Source organism: Chiloscyllium punctatum, chromosome 25 (genome assembly GCF_047496795.1).
Source record: "Chiloscyllium punctatum isolate Juve2018m chromosome 25, sChiPun1.3, whole genome shotgun sequence".
NCBI lineage: Eukaryota > Metazoa > Chordata > Chondrichthyes > Orectolobiformes > Hemiscylliidae > Chiloscyllium > Chiloscyllium punctatum.
Window position 1 is genome coordinate 83397298 of NC_092763.1, and position 16606 is coordinate 83413903.

Here is a 16606-nt window from a genome sequence, read left to right on the forward strand (position 1 = left end):
TATGAGGAGAAACTGAGTAGATTGGGATTATATTCATTGGAATTCAGAAGAATGAGGGGGGATTTATAGAAACATATGAATGTTTCCACTGGCAGGTGAAGCTAGGACAAAAGGGTATAGCCTCAAGTTTAGAAGGATCAGATTTAGGACTGAATTAAGAAGGAACTTCACCCAGTGGGTTGTTAATCTATGGAATTCCTTGCCCAGGGAAGTAGTTGACGCTACTTCAGTAAACATTTTTAAAGCTTACCAAAGAAAATTATTTTGAAAAATAAAGGAATTAAGGGATATGGTGAGAGCATGGGTAGGTGGATCTGAGTCCATGAAAAGATCAGTCATGATCTTTCGAATGGCGGAGCAGGCTCGAAGGGCTAGACAGTCTACTTCTGCTCCTAGTTCTTATGTTGTTCTTACATTTGTGGAAGAGAGTTCCAAACATCAACCACTCTGTGTCGAGATGCTTCTTAATATCTCTCCTGAACAGTCTGACTCCAATTCCCAGACTATCTCCCCTAGTTCTAGAATCCTAGCCAGTAGATTTATCTATCCTGTCTTTTCCTGTAAATATCACGAAGATTTATTTCAGATCACTGCCTAGCCTTTTAATTTGTAGGGAAGACTGGCCTTTTTTTATAGTCTTTTTTCATAACTTAAGCCCTGAAGTCCAGGTATCATTCTTGCAAAGTCGTACTCCCTCCAAGACTAATATGTTCTTCCTAATTTGTAGTGCCCAAATCTGTCAACAGCCACTCCAAGTGGATGAATGAATGAATGAATGAGTTTATTGTCATGTGCATTTTACGGTGAGAAAAACAGCATAGTGAAAAGCTTTTCCAATATTGCCACGATCAAGCACCATTTTGAATAGTTTTATGAATAAGAAAAAAAATAGCTTGAAGAGAATCTTTCAGTCCTACTCATCATTTGGGATACCTGCGCCACTAGTGATATGTAACCGTGGGGATACCAGTATTTTAATGTATATTAAACAAAAGTTTTGAGGGATAACTATCCTGTAAGAAACTTAGTCTATCCCAACACTGGCATCTGCACATCATATTTTGTAAAATGTAGCAACAGAAATAGGCCAATTAGTCCATCAGGTTTTCTCTGTCATCCAATGAATGAGATCACATCTGAGCTGATACTCTTCAACTCCACTTTGCTGTCTTTTCAACATAATCCTTGGTTCCCTTAGTGATTAAAAATCTATCTCAGCTAATGACCCTGCCTTTGTCCCTTTCAGTTCTGATTTGAATCCAAGTCTTTGGAAGCACAATACCCAAGCAAGGTAAATATAAATATTTACCAATCAACACTTCTGCAACAGGTGAGACTCCTTAAAATTCATTCACAGGACGAGAAAGTCAGCAATTATTCCCCATCACTAATTGCCAGAGGGCCGTTAAGAAACAACCACATTGGTGTGGGTCTGGAGTTACATGTAGGCCAAACAGATAAGGACAACAATTTGTTTCCTTAAAAGAACATTAGTCACCCAGATTTTATTTCAACAAAAACAGTTTCTGGGTCATCATTTGACTTTTAATTCCAATTCTTTTTAAAATCCAAATTGACATCGTCACATTTGATCCCTAGTACCCAGAACATTGATAGGCCTCTGGTTTAACATGGTAAAAACAATGTAAAAACAATGACTGCAGATGCTGAAAACCAAATACTGGATTAGTGGTGCTGGAAGAGCACAGCAGTTCAGGCAGCATCCAACGAGCAGCGAAATCAACGTTTCGGGCAAAAGCCAGTTCAAGGTAAAAACAATGACTGCAGATGCTGAAAACCAAATACTGCATTAGTGGTGCTGGAAGAGCACAGCAGTTCAGGCAGCATCCAACGAGCAGCGAAATCGACATTTCGGGCAAAAGCCCTTCATCAGGAATAAAGGCAGTGAGCCTGAAGCGTGGAGAGATAAGCTAGAGGAGGGTGGGGGTGGGGAGAGAGTAGCATAGAGTACAATGGGTGAGTGGGGGAGGAGATGAAGGTGATAGGTCAAGGAGGAGAGGGTGGAGTGGATAGGTGGAAAAGAAGATAGGCAGGTCGGACAAGTCCGGACAAGTCAAGGAGACAGTGCTGTGCTGGAAGTTTGAAACTAGGATGAGGTGGGGGAAGGGGAAATGAGGAAGCTGTTGAAGTCCACATTGATGCCCTGGGGTTGAAGTGTTCCGAGGCGGAAGATGAGGTGTTCTTCCTCCAGGCGTCTGGTGGTGAGAGAGCGGCGGTGAAGGAGGCCCAGGACCTCCATGTCCTCGGCAGAGTGGGAGGGGGAGTTGAAATGTTGGGCCACGGGGCGGTTTGGTTGATGTTCGGAGATGTTCCCTAAAGCGCTCTGCTAGGAGGCGCCTATTCTCCCCAATGTAGAGGAGACCACATCGGGAGCAACGGATACAATAAATGATATTAGTGGATATGCAGGTAAAACTTTGATGGATGTGGAAGGCTCCTTTAGGGCCTTGGATACAGGTGAGGGAGGAGGTGTGGGCACAGGTTTTACAGTTCCTGCGGTGGCAGGGGAAAGTGCCAGAATGGGAGGGTGGGTCGTAGGGGGGTGTGGACCTGACCAGGTAGTCGCAGAGGGAACGGTCTTTGCGGAAGGCGGAAAGGGGTGGGGAGGGATATATATCCCTGGTGGTGGGGTCTTTTTGGAGGTGGCGGAAATGTCGGCGGATGATTTGGTTTATGCGAAGGTTTGTAGGGTGGAAGGTGAGCACCAGGGGCGTTCTGTCCTTGTTACGGTTGGAGGGGTGGGGTCTGAGGGCAGAGGTGCGGGATGTGGACGAGATGCGTTGGAGGGCATCTTTAACCACGTGTGAAGGGAAATTGCGGTCTCTAAAGAAGGAGGCCATCTGGTGTGTTCTATGGTGGAACTGGTCCTCCTGGAGGCGGAGAAATTGGGAATATGGGATGGCATTTTTGCAAGAGATAGGGTGGGAAGAGGTGTAATCCAGGTAGCTGTGGGAGTCGGTGGGTTTGTAAAAAATGTCAGTGTTAAGTCGGTCATCATTAATGGAGATGGAGAGGTCCAGGAAGGGGAGCGAGGTGTCAGAGATGGTCCAGGTAAATTTAAGGTCAGGGTGGAATGTGTTGGTGAACAATCCACTGCCAATACCACAAGTCCATTGCCTGCCGTAAACTTGAACCCATGTCTTCTGACTCAGAAGGAGGAACATTACCCCCGCGTCACAGTACTCCTGGTGAAGGGCTTTTACCAGAAACGTCGATTTTGCTGCACCTCGGATGCTGCCTGAACTGCTGTGCTCTTCCAGCACCCCTAATCCAAAATCACAGTATTGTGGGTGAGGAAGGGACACATGGTGCTTTAAAGATCCAGCACTGAACGCTGGGAGTAATTTGTAGTTTCCAACTGCAGGCGAAGAACTACAGCTCCCAGGATGCATTGGGGGAAGTGCATGCGTAGTGGCGTGAAGGTAAAAAGGGCGGTTCAGGGTAACGGCAGTTGCGCGAGAGCGTTTGGTAGGCGGGAGAGGGAACAGATGGAGAGTCAGTGAAAAACGGTGACTTCCCGCTGAGTTGTGTTGACTGCATTCTCTCCACCTCTGAAGAGGAGGAGAGATATACAGTGAAGGCGGCGCCTTGGGAAGGGGTGGGGAATTGTTAAAAGGGAAATCGTTCGGAGACTGTCGGAAACCGTGCGCCCTGAGGGGGATGGGAGGCGAGGGGGATGGGTGGGTTAGGGGGGGAAACCGAGCCAACGCCGCTGTGATGTTTGGGCGCCGAGAGGCCGCGGCGGCGAAGCCGGAATTCAGCGGCTGAAGGGGAGCGAGGAGGGGAAAGACGGCGCGACATGTTTCGCTGTGCAGTGAACCGATGGGTGAGTGTCCTTCGCTTCTCCCAGGTAGCGAGGGTGGGAGCTCAGGTTTAACTCCTTACCGGCGGCGGTGGCAATGGGGGGTGCGTGAGGTCCTCCCTGAGGTTGGGCTCCGCGGCTGAAGCGCGCGGCGGCGCCTCCGAACGTTGCCCCTGGAGTTGCTGCGTGCAGCTCAAGCCACAGCAGCCGCTGCAAGTTCCCGTGCAAACCGCAGCAGCTCCCGTCAGCCACCCTCTTGTGCATCTCCACTCCGCTTGCAAAGTTGTCCTTTTTTTCCGCTTTTCTCTTCTTCTCTTTCTTCCACCCCCCATTTCTTCTCTTTGCCTCTTTCTCTCCCATCTTTTAATCGCAGATATGAAATCAATGTGTCCGCGTTGGTTTGTGACATTTTAAAATTCCTGCAGACGTCAGGGTGCATTCTTGCGATGTTTATTTTGATTATTTGCAAGTTTGAAGTATTGCATTTTCATATGCAGGTTGCATTGATTAACTGATAACCTGCTGCAGTCCTCGGTGAGGAATTGTCTGCGTAAAATCTTATGGGACGTTTGATGTGCCGACATCGCGTCTGAACAAGTTTCTGATTTCTTCACTGCTGCTCCGTTGCGTTTCGAGAGGCTGCGATAAGTTTTCTTGCCGATTTAACACATTTTCATTCGAAGCTTCGTGGTCTGCGCTTTGGGACTTGGCTTTTGCTGTCTCAGTTTTGTAAACGTTTCCAGTGTAATTTGTAAAATTGGCTGCAATGTTCTAAGCTAGCTGATCTATAGTTAGAATAGGCAGTTCTCCAGTGAGCTATAGTTTTTACTAGTGACCGCAATTATTAACACACCGCACCTAAAATTAGCAACATCTTTTCGATTTTTTTGTTGGTCAGTTTTATGGGGAACAGGCTTTAAACGCCGGTATGTTGAATATGAACTAAATAATGAGACTGCATCAGTTTTGTTTGCATAAGCAGCACCATCCTTTTGAGGATAGGGAATTGGAGACTGCAGGTTGAATTTTAGTAGTAATTCATTCACAATCTGTATTAGCGTTGGGAGGTTTCAATGTGAATCGTGATTCTTCGCCCCCCTCCCGCCCCAAAAACTCTGAGGTGCTATGTGGGATGTGGCGATTTTTTTTCCACCCGTCACCCTGGTGGAGTTACCATTGTACGTATTAAAAATTAGAGAATGCTCCCTGAACAAATTTAAAGTATTTGGTTTTCTTTCAGTGACTGGCTTGTGCTGCAATGTAGTCTGTGTGGGAGTGTCAGCCACTCTCCAATGCAACATTTGATGAACTGACCACTTTCAGTGTGAACATGTCTGTTGATGACTTGGCTGTTCAAATTGAGTATCTACATTTTGAGATATTGTGGCAAATTCCTGAGCACACTATCCTAAAGTCTATAAACGCTGTATAACCAGTTGTCAAATACTTTCAAGCAAATATAGCATGACATTAAAGCCATTCGTGCTTAACCCCTCACTCAAGATTGCATGGTGATTAATTTGTGAGCATGTTTTGGAACTTGAGTATTGGAGTCATTTCAAACTGTATCAGTTCTTTAATTAGAGCCATGTAATACATGTTATGGGATGATTTTGTTTACCTTTATGCATTATAGTATATACATCTATGATGTCCACGTGGACATGTAGTTGGCTAAAATGGAGACTGACTTTTTGGATGTTAAAAGTACAGTCTGAGTATTTTGTTATATTTGGCAGAACAAGTCACAATTAATCAATGTTTCAACTCTTTAAACCACAAAGATTGCAAGTATTTTTAAATATAGTGCTTGCTTAAATTAATAACTGCATTACACCCATCTGACCAAAATTGATCAAACTTTAAAAAAAAGCTAAAAGGACATTTCACAAGATTTCCATTTACTGTGGAAATATTAAATTAGTTACAATGTGGAAACAGGCCCTTCGGTCAAACAAGTCCACACCGACCTGCTGAAGTGTAATCCACTCTCCTACATTAACCCCTTCACCTAACACTACGGGCACTTTAGCTTGGCCAATTCACCTAATCTGCGCCTTTTTTTGGACTGTGGGAGGAAACCGGAGCACCTGGAGGAAACCCACGCAGACACGGGGAGAATGTGCAAACTCCACACAGTCAGTTACCTGAGGTGGGAATTGAACCATCTAATGAAAGTTTGATAGTGTTGTAATTCTCTTTTTGATGGGAAATTGGTCAAAGTGCTACTAAATTTTTAAAAATTTACCCTTTTGAGCATTGCTGAAAAAGGCAGACAGTTTGTGAAAGCTTTCCATTTTGCAAGAACAAGGGATACACAAACACTTATGCTGTGTCAGTTGTTGGCAAGTGGACTCTAGAGGTCCTATTCCTGATGAAGGGCTTATGCCTGAAATGTTGATTCTCCTGCACCTTGGATGCTGTCTGACCTGCTTTGCTTTTCCAGCTCAACCCTGGAGGTGTTGCCATAGAGGATTCACCCATTATGTTCTTTGATAATTAACAACAAGGCGTTAAACTTTAAACTAGGCTAGTTGACCCTGCTTGGTCAGTGTGTCACCTGATAAAATTAACCAGTGAGTGTCTATCCCCTATTTTGTTGCGTTGAACCAGGTGCAGTGTTGGTACATGTTCTGTTTGCAACAAACAAGACCTAATAGGTGGCATCAAATAAATTGTCAGAAAAATATTCATCTAGACTAACTGGGTGGGTGGACTCAACATATGCTTTAATATGTTGTGTTTGAGAACGTTGGTGCTGGTTTTAAAAAGTACTTTAATTAATTAGCAGAATAACAGCATTTGTGGATTTGGTAATTTTTTAGATTTTCAGAAGATTTTTCATAAAGTCTCTAGTTTGAAGCAAGTTAAGAGTACATAAGTTTAGGAATTTGTTTAAGAATAGAAACAAGGAATAAATTGGTAATTCTTTAATTGGTAATCTGTGACTAGTTTGGTATTTTATTAATGATTTGGATGTGGGTTGCCACGTAATAGTTTCAAGTTTGGTAATATTAATTGGAAATATGAGGGTATATAGAAGCTTCAAGAAGATTTGCATAGACTAAGTGAATGGGCAAGAACAAGACTAGTGGAATATGTTGGCAATTATGAAGTTGTTCACTTGGGATGAACAAAGATATGGAGTACTAAATAGTGAGATAAGAAAGTTTTGATGCCTGTAGTAATGTGAATGTGCTTCTTTGAGCAAGCACTGAAGAAGGCATTTGGTATATTTGCCTTTATCATGAGGATTTGACAATAAAAATGACCATCTCGTTGCATTTGTGGTGTTTTGGTCTAGAAATAATTGTCATGGAATTATTGCAATAGACATTGATCAAACTAATCCCTGAGGTGGTGGGATTGGCTTTTCAAAAGACTGGGGCCTGTGTTTTCTAGAGTTTTGAAGAATTCAAGATTTTTTTTTGAAATAACCAAAAATTTTTAGACTTCCAACGGATGTTTCCGATACCTGGGGGGTGTCTCAGACTAGGGGGTGCAGTCTTAGAAAAAGCCGTTTTAGGATTGAGATGAACAATTTCCTCACTCAGATGGAATTAAAACTTTTAGGCATTCTCTTCCCCACCAGGCTGTGGAAATTCAGTCATTACATCTGTTTTAAGTCGGAGGTCAATGGGTTTGAGTACAAAAGATGGAAAAATATGGGATAATGTGGGGAAAATGTATGATCTAAGAAATTGGCAGAGTGGGTTTGAGGATTGACCTGCTTCTGATTTTATTTTATTGTATTTGGGTACACATGGCAATGAAAAGCTTTGTTTACGAATAGTATAGGCAGACCATAGTAAGCGAGGATGTACAGATCATAGGGCGAAACAAGAAAACATAAAAATATTTGTTACATTGCACAAGGCATGCCCTAGGCAAGATCGTCATTTAACAAGATCAGCATTATTTGAATTTGGAGAGTCCATTCATCAGTCTAATAGCAGCTGGGCAGAAGCTGTTCCTGAACCTGCTGGTACATGTGTTCGAGCTTCTGTATCTTCTGCCTGATGGAAGAGGTTGTAAGTGAGGTGCTTTGGGGATAGGATGAGTCTTTGGCAGTGATTCTTGTAAATGGAGTCAATTGATGGAAGATTGGCTTCTGTGATGGTCTGGGCTGTGCATACAACCTTCTGTAGATGTTAGTCTTGGGCAGAGCAGTTGCCAAACCAAGCCATTATGTACCTGGATGGTGTACTTTCAGTGGTGCTTCAGTAAAAGTTGGTGAGGGTCCATGTGGGTATACCAAATTTCCTGAGCTGCCTCACGAAGTGTTGATGTGCCGCCTTGACTATCGCATCTGCGTGAGATGTCCAGGACTGGTTGTCAGTTATTGTCACTCTGAGGAACATTATGCTCTCCACCATCTCAACCTCCGTTCAGTTGATGTAGATGGGGGGCATGTTTTCCTTTCTCTTTCTGAAATCGATGATCACTTTAGTTTTGCTGATATTGAGAAGTTGTTCTCATTACACTCCATCATCAAGCCATCTATCTCCTTCCTGTATTCTGACTCTTAGATATCAGTCCTACTATGGTGGGTCTTCAGCAATTTCCTGTATTGCTTTACCAAAGTGAAAGGTTGGTTTATCAATGTCTGAGAGAACCTATTGTAGCTACTCTTTTCAGACAATGTTCATTAAACCTGTTCGTGCTGCATTTATTTATTGATGTGCAATGAATGATTGACTTTGAAGCTTCCAGTAGAAATGATGTCAGTTGATAGGCACCTGCCATTAAAGTTACATTGTAATGCTGTACTGAAATATTGTTGGGTTGTCACTATCTGTTGTTTGCACTACTTGGGCATTCTGACTGCCTTGATCGATCCTATAGAGGTACTTCGTAAAGCTTCATTCTCCACTAAATGAAGCTATTATTGGATAGTGACCTTTCTGACAAAGTCAGATATGTTAAAACAAAAAGGTGCTCACAAATCAAAGGCATTAAAAGTTAAATTATTTTAGTTTTAATGATTAATAACTGTGGTTTGTCTGGGCATTTCATTATGGATCAAGCAGTAGATAAAGGAAATATAGTTTCTGCCCTTTACCTGGAATCTGCTTTTCCCTCTTCATATGAGTAAGGTCATGTCCTATTTATTCTAGAGTTTGAGCTCATCAAATGTTTAGCAACCTTTTTTTTTAGAGCTTACAATTGCATGCATCTGTTAATTAGACTGTATTTTTAAGACTTAATTATATTAACACTTTAAAGTAGTAATATTAGAACAAAAAAAGGTAAGAACTCCAGTTCAAGCAGCATTTGTGGATAAAATCTGAATGTTTCCAGTCAATGACCTTTCATCAGAACTGACAGAAAAATAGAGGTGTTGGAGTTTTTGGGGGAAGGGAGACAGGAAAGACAAGAGATCTGTGATAGGGTGAAGGATAGGAGAGATTAAATAACAAAAGGTTTTGTGACGCAATAGTCAAAAAGGCTGGTGATGGATTTCGAGAAGAGACAAAGGTTGTGTCCAACTAAGTCACAGAATGCGTATTAAATGCCAAATGAAACGAGATGAAGAAAAGAAAAGATCAACCTGGCAAAACTAAGAGGAAACAAATGAAACAGAGGTTCTGAACTGAAGTTGTTGAGCTCAGGCTTACAGTGCTGAGTTGAAAGATACATAAACTAGCAGTGAGCTTCACTGGAACACTAACAGGCCATGGACGAAAAGGTAAGAGGTGGGAGTAAGAAAGAATTAAAATGACAACTAACTTGAAAGTTTGTACTTAGTCAGAAGAAATTTGTTCCACAGAGGTGGCTTAGTCTACGTTTGGTCTCTGTTAAGATGGCCAGTGAATGCAGTATACTAAATTTAGAGAAGGTGTCGGTACTTCACTGTTTCAGTTAGAAGTATTTGAGCTTTTTGAAGAGCAAGAAGTGAGGTGAAAGGGCAATGTTTAACATCCCCTGCATTTTCACAGAAGAATTTTTGGAGGAAGGGGAATATCAAAGGCAAGTGAGAAGTGGGTTGTCAAGGACCGCAGTCTCTGTGGAATGCTTAGACAGAAGCAAATGACTAATCCTGTTTGGTTTCATGCTGAATCTGGTGGAAATGGCAGGTGAAGAGGCCATTGGGGTGGTAGATGCAGAGAAAAGGAATTTTTGTTGTGACTTTATAAGAGAAGGTATTGGTGAGATCAGTGTGTAAAGTTGATACATGGAGTTCTGTTGACCATGCTAGTGGGTAACATTAGTAAAAGAAAGCTATACCAGAATCACTGGTATGGAAGATTCCAATGCATCTCTTCTATTGCTGCAAATGGCAAAATTTGGGACATAATTTTTGCAGGAAATAGATGAGGAATTGCAGTTGAGACAGTTATGGAAGTTTGAAATGAACATCTCAAATGGAAATCAGTTGAGGAAGGTGGGGAAAATCATAAACATGAGGAAATTTAAGTTTGTCGTGAAAACAGGAAGTTGTGCCATTACAAATATTAATGTACCAGGAAAAAGTGATTTAAAGGTGTCTAAAGACTGGAAGGTTGAAGGTTCCATTGGTTAGTAATGAAGTCATTTAATTATTTAATTTTAAAGTCAAACCAGAGTAGGTCAGTACAGATCACAAACAGACTTGAGGAAAGGTTAGGTTAAAACACAGTGACCATGTGAATGCAAAATTGGCTGAATGATAGGAAACTTAATGGTCAGTGGATAGTTTTTGGGCTTGAAGGTTTGTAAGAGTTCTCTAGTGTGGAACTTGTGATATATTGTCAAGTTGGTGGAGTGGGTGGATAGATGACAGATGAAGTTCAATGCACGGAAATGAGGTACATTTTTTTTTTCCTGGTTAGAGGAACGCAATGTAAACTAAGGGGTGAAATTCTATAAGAGGTGTTGGAGGAGAAGGACAGAGGGTATTTGCACATGGATTGTTGAAGATGGTAGAGAAAATTTAATAAACCATAGTGTCAGCTTCATTTTAGGGGTGTAGAGTGCAAGAGTAATGAGGTGATGTTGAACTTATATGCAACACTTTTTTTTTAGACCTCAGCTGTAATGTTGTGTACAGTTGAGTGCCACATTACAGAAAAGGTGCAGATGTATTCGAGAGTGCAAAAGGATGCTACTGGAATGGTTCCAAGTATGAAGTTTCTCAATGACAATGGCAAAAGAATTTGGGATTGTTCTCCATAGAGGGAAATGAGCTGAGAGGCGATCTGAGTGAGGTTTTAAAAATGATAGACTCAACAGAGTAAAGCTGTTTCTGCTTATAAATGGAGGGGAAAAAAACAGACTTAAGGAATGTACAAACCAGATTTGATCCCTTGGTCTTGTACTGAGTTAGATAGTTATCCTCAATAGACCAGTAAAGGCATCCTTGGCTTGGTACTGATTTTGCTGTTGAATGGAACCGTACAAATTTAGTTTGAATGGAAATATGGACACGTCAAGTTTGGTATTAGCTGTAATCCTACCTACAGTTGACTACTATCTATTTGCAGTTGTAAATGAAATGTGACCTCTTGGGCACTGTGAATTCTTGTATCTTGGCGAGGTTTGAAGAATAGTTGAGACAAAGACAGCCATGAATAAATTGTGACTGTGCTGTTAGAAAATTCAGAAATCTATTTTTCTGTCCTCTGTTCCCTAATGTATTCTGAGGAAGTAGTTTCTGATTTCTTAACCAGTCTGCCTAATTTTATCCAACCAGTGCTTTTCAGTCAGGTTAATCTGTGTCCATGGTTTCCTTGCAACCCTTTTGACATGTTACAAAGTTGAGCTTTCACTTTTGCAGCTGAGCCTCCCAGCTTTGTTGTCCTCATGCAGTTGACACTGCTCTCTCGGTTTGTTGTCCCTACCAGAACATCCAAGGCAATGCAGGAAATAAAAAGTTAGTGTTTTTCCTCCTTTGATTCATCCTTACAGGTAGTGAGTTCCAGATCCATATCTTGTGTGAAAGTTGTTTTTCCTTCATGTAATGTAAACCTCCTGCCCCTTCGCTTAAATCTAGCTTCTTGGTTATTGATCCCTCCAGCAAGGAGAAATGTTACTTCCTGTGTACCATATCTGTGCCCTTCACAATCATACCTCCCTCCATGTCCTCTGCTTTCAGGAAAACAACCATGGTCTATTCAAATCTCTTCATAGCTTTCAAGCCCAGGCAACATCCTGGTAAATTTCATGTGTACCCTGTCCAGTACAGGCACACCCATCCTCTTAATGTTGGTTCCAGAACTGCTCACTATACTCTAGCAATGGCCTAACCAATGCAGTTTCAGCATTCCCTCGTTTTTAAACTCTTTTGGCTCATAAAGGCAAATGTCCAATATATTGCCATAACCACTTCATTTAACTGCCTCAAATCCTTAATGGTCCAGTAGGCATGCATTTTAAGACCCTGTTGATCCTCAGTGCTTCCCAGGGTTCTACTGTACACTATGTATTTCCTTGCCTTGTTTGTTTTTTCTTGTTCAATTCCATCAATTTACACTTATCCACATTTAATCTTGTAGCAGTTTGTTTGTGGACAATTCATGCATTCCAGGCAGACATTCCATGCAAGTTGGTAAGCAAAAAAAAATTGCAAATTACTAGACAATAAGTAGCTTGTCAGCTTTTAAGTGCAGGAGCTGTTTAAACATCTGTTCTAGTTCAGTCATCTCCCATATTTGACTGTGCATTGGCTTTATCTTGCAAGTTGTTTTTTTTTTGCTTTCCATTACAAGATTGTGTATGTAAACTAATATGAACTCAATTGCAGCAGTTTATTTTGATTTTTTTTTTAAACCCTCAAAATTTGACTCTCCTAAGAGCAAATGTGGATTTGGAAAGACCTCTAGAATTGTCCTTTAGTAGACCACATTCTGTATGAAAGTACAAATGTTATCATCCTGTCTAAGCAAAAAGCTGAGACACAGTAGTTTCACCTCCTTCATCTTTATTCTGTCCCTGGAGGGAGAGAACAATCGCCCATATGCACAGAGACATGAGTTCATGTCTTCCCTGGAACAGCAGTTTCTCAATGAACTATATAGTCATTGTATAGGGAGGAGTATCCAGATAAGGCAACATACATATTGATTGGGTGGCCATTATAATTAGCAAGGGTCATTAGTAATGATTAAGCCATCTGCTGTTACACAATGAATAACTGGCTTCACATAATAAATACTTTCCCCCTTTATTAACTGACGTTGCATACTGAATGCTACCTCATCCTGTTAAATGGCTCTACGTAATGAATGCTTTTCCACCTTGTTATCCTTATGCTTGCCTCTAGCACCCCATTGTTAACTATACGTTCTTATCTGATCAGAGTCATGCTCAGCTGAACCTCTTGTTTCACAAATCTCAGAACTTAGCACTCCGAACTCTTGCTTATACTCTATACACACTCATCCTCTGTTTGTTTTCAAATTGAGAATTAGTTTTATACTGAATTAAGTATGGATTTGAAATTCTGCGAGAGCTGAACAGTGACTCAGTCTACATTGCCACTGTGCAAAACAAAAAACAGCCTGCTGCTCATTTTCACAAATTAGAACTTGCTTCATGCAATGTCTCTGAGCAGTACAAAAATAACACTGGTAACCATGTACACCTATACACCTGAGGGCACTACCACCAGCTCCTCTGTTTTGATTACAGACAGCAGGATGCATGCTTGTGATGTTGAAATGCTGACCTGGCCTTGCCCATTAAGGTTAGTTTCTTGTTCAGGTGCTCTGAAGCAAGTGTTCTGAGTAAATCTAGAGGTCTCTTGAGACTAAGTATTCTCAACAGTCTCATTAAACTAACAGCTGTTCTATTAATTTCTTTGGAAAGATGCCAGTTTATTGTAAAGTCAGCAACAAAACCACAGGCTGGTTTGATCTCCAATTTGGGTGCTACCTTTTTGAAGATTCTTCACTCATAATTTACTGATATTATGTTTAATGTTTGACAGATTCATTCTAGCAAGTTGGATTTTTGCCTGTCACCTTAAACTGGATTTTAAACTTTGATATCTGCTGCTGTGTCAACATTTCTTTCTTAATAAAAAACCACACTTAGGCATTCACCAGTGTTATAAACATTCAAACACTGGAGCGCATTCAGTTGCAAATATTTTGACTTGTTGTGTCAAGACTTCCTGTGATACCCAAAGGTCCACTTGATCTTAACTTGCTTACACCTTTTTTGGAGTTTGTCCAAGGCAGATGCTCGGGAACCTCTTTCTTCACATGTTAGATGTGGAGCATCAATGTAATTGATCAACCAGTTGGACTGAATCCCCATCATACTAGAAAGAACTGCATAATAAGTCACAGGAAGGTAGATGTATGATTTTCTTGCTTTTTCATGCTCTGTGAATCCTGTCCTTTTTAATCAGATGGTATAGTAAAGTTTAGAAAAAAACCTCTGAAAACTCCAGTACAATCAACCCACTCATTGTATGAGTATGTATCTGGTAAACCTGATCAGAACAGTGAAGTGGTGCAGATTTCAGATCCTGGGCTGCTGTCTACTTTGCATGCATGAAATCAATGATATGCAAAGTTACCAAGCACTGGAGCTAAATTTTAGGATCAGGTCCTTCTGTGCCTTGTTCCCTGATCTTGTCTGCAAGACATTGAATTTATTCCAGTATAGAATAGATGGTCAAGGCTGTTTGAGCAATTTATTTCAAAAATATCCATTGGATGAGGATATTGCTGACTAGGCCACTGTTCATTGCCTATGCCTAATGTGGTGGGGAACTGCTGCTTTATGCTATTTCAGGACACCCAAAGTGGTGGTAAGAAGGGCGCTCCTAGATTTTTAACCCTGGAATAGTGAAGGATGATTATAATTCAAGGTCAGAATGGCTTGTGTCCTGGAGGGTAAATTGCAGCTGGTGGTTTTCCCATGTCTTCTGCCCTAGACATGAGTGGTTGTTTGGTTTGGCAGGTGCTATCTAAGGAGCCTTGGTGAATTCCTGCAGTGTAGCTTGCAGATGCCAAGCACTGCTACTACTGTGTGTTAATGGGAATGAATGAGGTGCCAATTGTTTGATTTTTGACCTAGATCATGTCCTGCTTCTTAGCGATTAGAAGTAGTGCACAATCAAGCAAGTGGAGAGTATTCCACCACACTCCTGATTTGTCACTTTTATAGATAGTCGGCAGTCATTGGGTTGAGAATTGCTTGCCACAGAATTCAGAATCAGTGTTGCCGCAGAATATATCTGGCACATTCAATTTCTTGCCAATGGTAACCTCCCTAGAATATTGATATTGAGGGATTTGGTGATGCTAATGTTGCTAAATATCAAGAGGCAATGGTGAGATTTTCTCTTGTTGGAGAGGGTCGTTATGTAGCACAAATATTACTTGCCACTTTTCAGCCTAAATCTGGACAATGTCTGGGTTGGACATTTAGTATGATTCAGTATCTGAGGTGTAGCAAATAGTGCTAAACTCCTGTGCCATCCATCAGCAAACCGCCTCTTTATCAGAAAATGAGAACAGAAAAGGAGGTGGTGAAGGTGTTTGAACCGCAGACCTGATAATTCTGAAGAACACATGGAGTGATTTTCTGGGATTGATAGGATTGACCCTTTAACAACTACAACTATCTTCTGTTAAGTTCTCTTTCCTGAGGTTCGTACATACTTGATGCAACTGCAACACCTGAACTTCTGTGAACAAGCAACCAAATTTATTAAGCACAGTAAAGATTATTGAGCACAAAATAAGATTTGAAGAAACTCTGAACACTCCTCACCATGTTTGTGAGGATTGTGGGGGGGGTGGTCTTTGAACAAAGGAAACAGTCCTTCCTTTACTAACTGATATAAAGATTTTGTATAATGTCCACAAGGTCAGCGGAGCAAATTAACTGTTTAATATCACATTTAACTTTGTCCTTTTTTATTCATTATTGGATTAGGGTATCACTGCCCCGACCAAGATTTATTGCCTATCCCTAATTGCACAAAAGGCAGTTAAGAGTCAACCAGGTCCTGGCAAGAAAGATCAACAGCACTCTACTTCCTATTGTGTCTAGTGCTGAGGTCAATATCAGGAGTTCCTTCCTGTTTCTTTCCTCCTTGGCTTTGCAGTGGTTTTATGCAACTGACTGATTAGCTGTGCAATTTCAAAAGGGCAGTAGATACACAGGAAAACCACCTTGACATCTGTAATTCCCTAAGCTAATCATCATCCTGACTTGGAAATGTATAGTATTTCGTCCCTGTCATTGGGTCAGATCCCTAGAAATTCCTCCCTAACTACATTGTGGATCTACCTACAATGGCTTAATAAGGCTGCTTGTCACTCTCCTGAAGCAATTAAGAACGGACAATTAAATGCTAGACCAACCAGAGACATGCACATCCTGTTAAGAGCCTCAAGTCACTTGTAGGCCAGGTCAAGAAAGGATGGCAGATTTCTTTACCTAAAGAACATTTCATGAACCCACGGTCTTTGCCAATCGATAGTAGTTAAACTTTATTTATTAGACTTTTTTTAGTGAATTAAAATTTCACCATCTACTGTGGTATGATTAAAACCCATTTTCCCAGAACACTAGCCTGTGTTTTTGGATTACTAATCCAATGACATTACCATTATACACCAGCACTTCCTTACCTGTGTTTGAAAATCTGTTCCAAATTTTAAATCTGCAAGTAATGGATCTTTACTAATTAATACTAAGTAATATAGGGGGGGAAAAATGGATTGTGAAATTTCGATCAAGGTTCAGCAGTGACCTTATTGAATGGCAGAACGGACTAACTGACCACTTCCTGTTCCTATGTTCATTTAAAAGCATTCTCATGTTTAAGTAAAGGTGAAGGTG

The 16606-nt window shown here is 41.1% G+C and overlaps 1 protein-coding gene across 6 annotated transcripts in view; it reads left to right on the forward strand.

Annotated features, from left to right (window-relative positions):
* Window positions 1–3711: 3711 nt before the first annotated feature.
* atp11c (ATPase phospholipid transporting 11C) overlaps window positions 3712–16606 on the forward strand; it is a 163991-nt gene continuing 151096 nt past the window's right edge. For all 6 annotated transcript variants that reach the window (XM_072595610.1, XM_072595607.1, XM_072595608.1 and 3 more), the window contains exon 1: window positions 3712–3847. In XM_072595610.1, coding sequence (XP_072451711.1) covers window positions 3821–3847 — 27 coding nt within the window. In that variant the 5' untranslated portion in view covers window positions 3712–3820. The remainder of the gene's footprint in view (window positions 3848–16606) is intronic.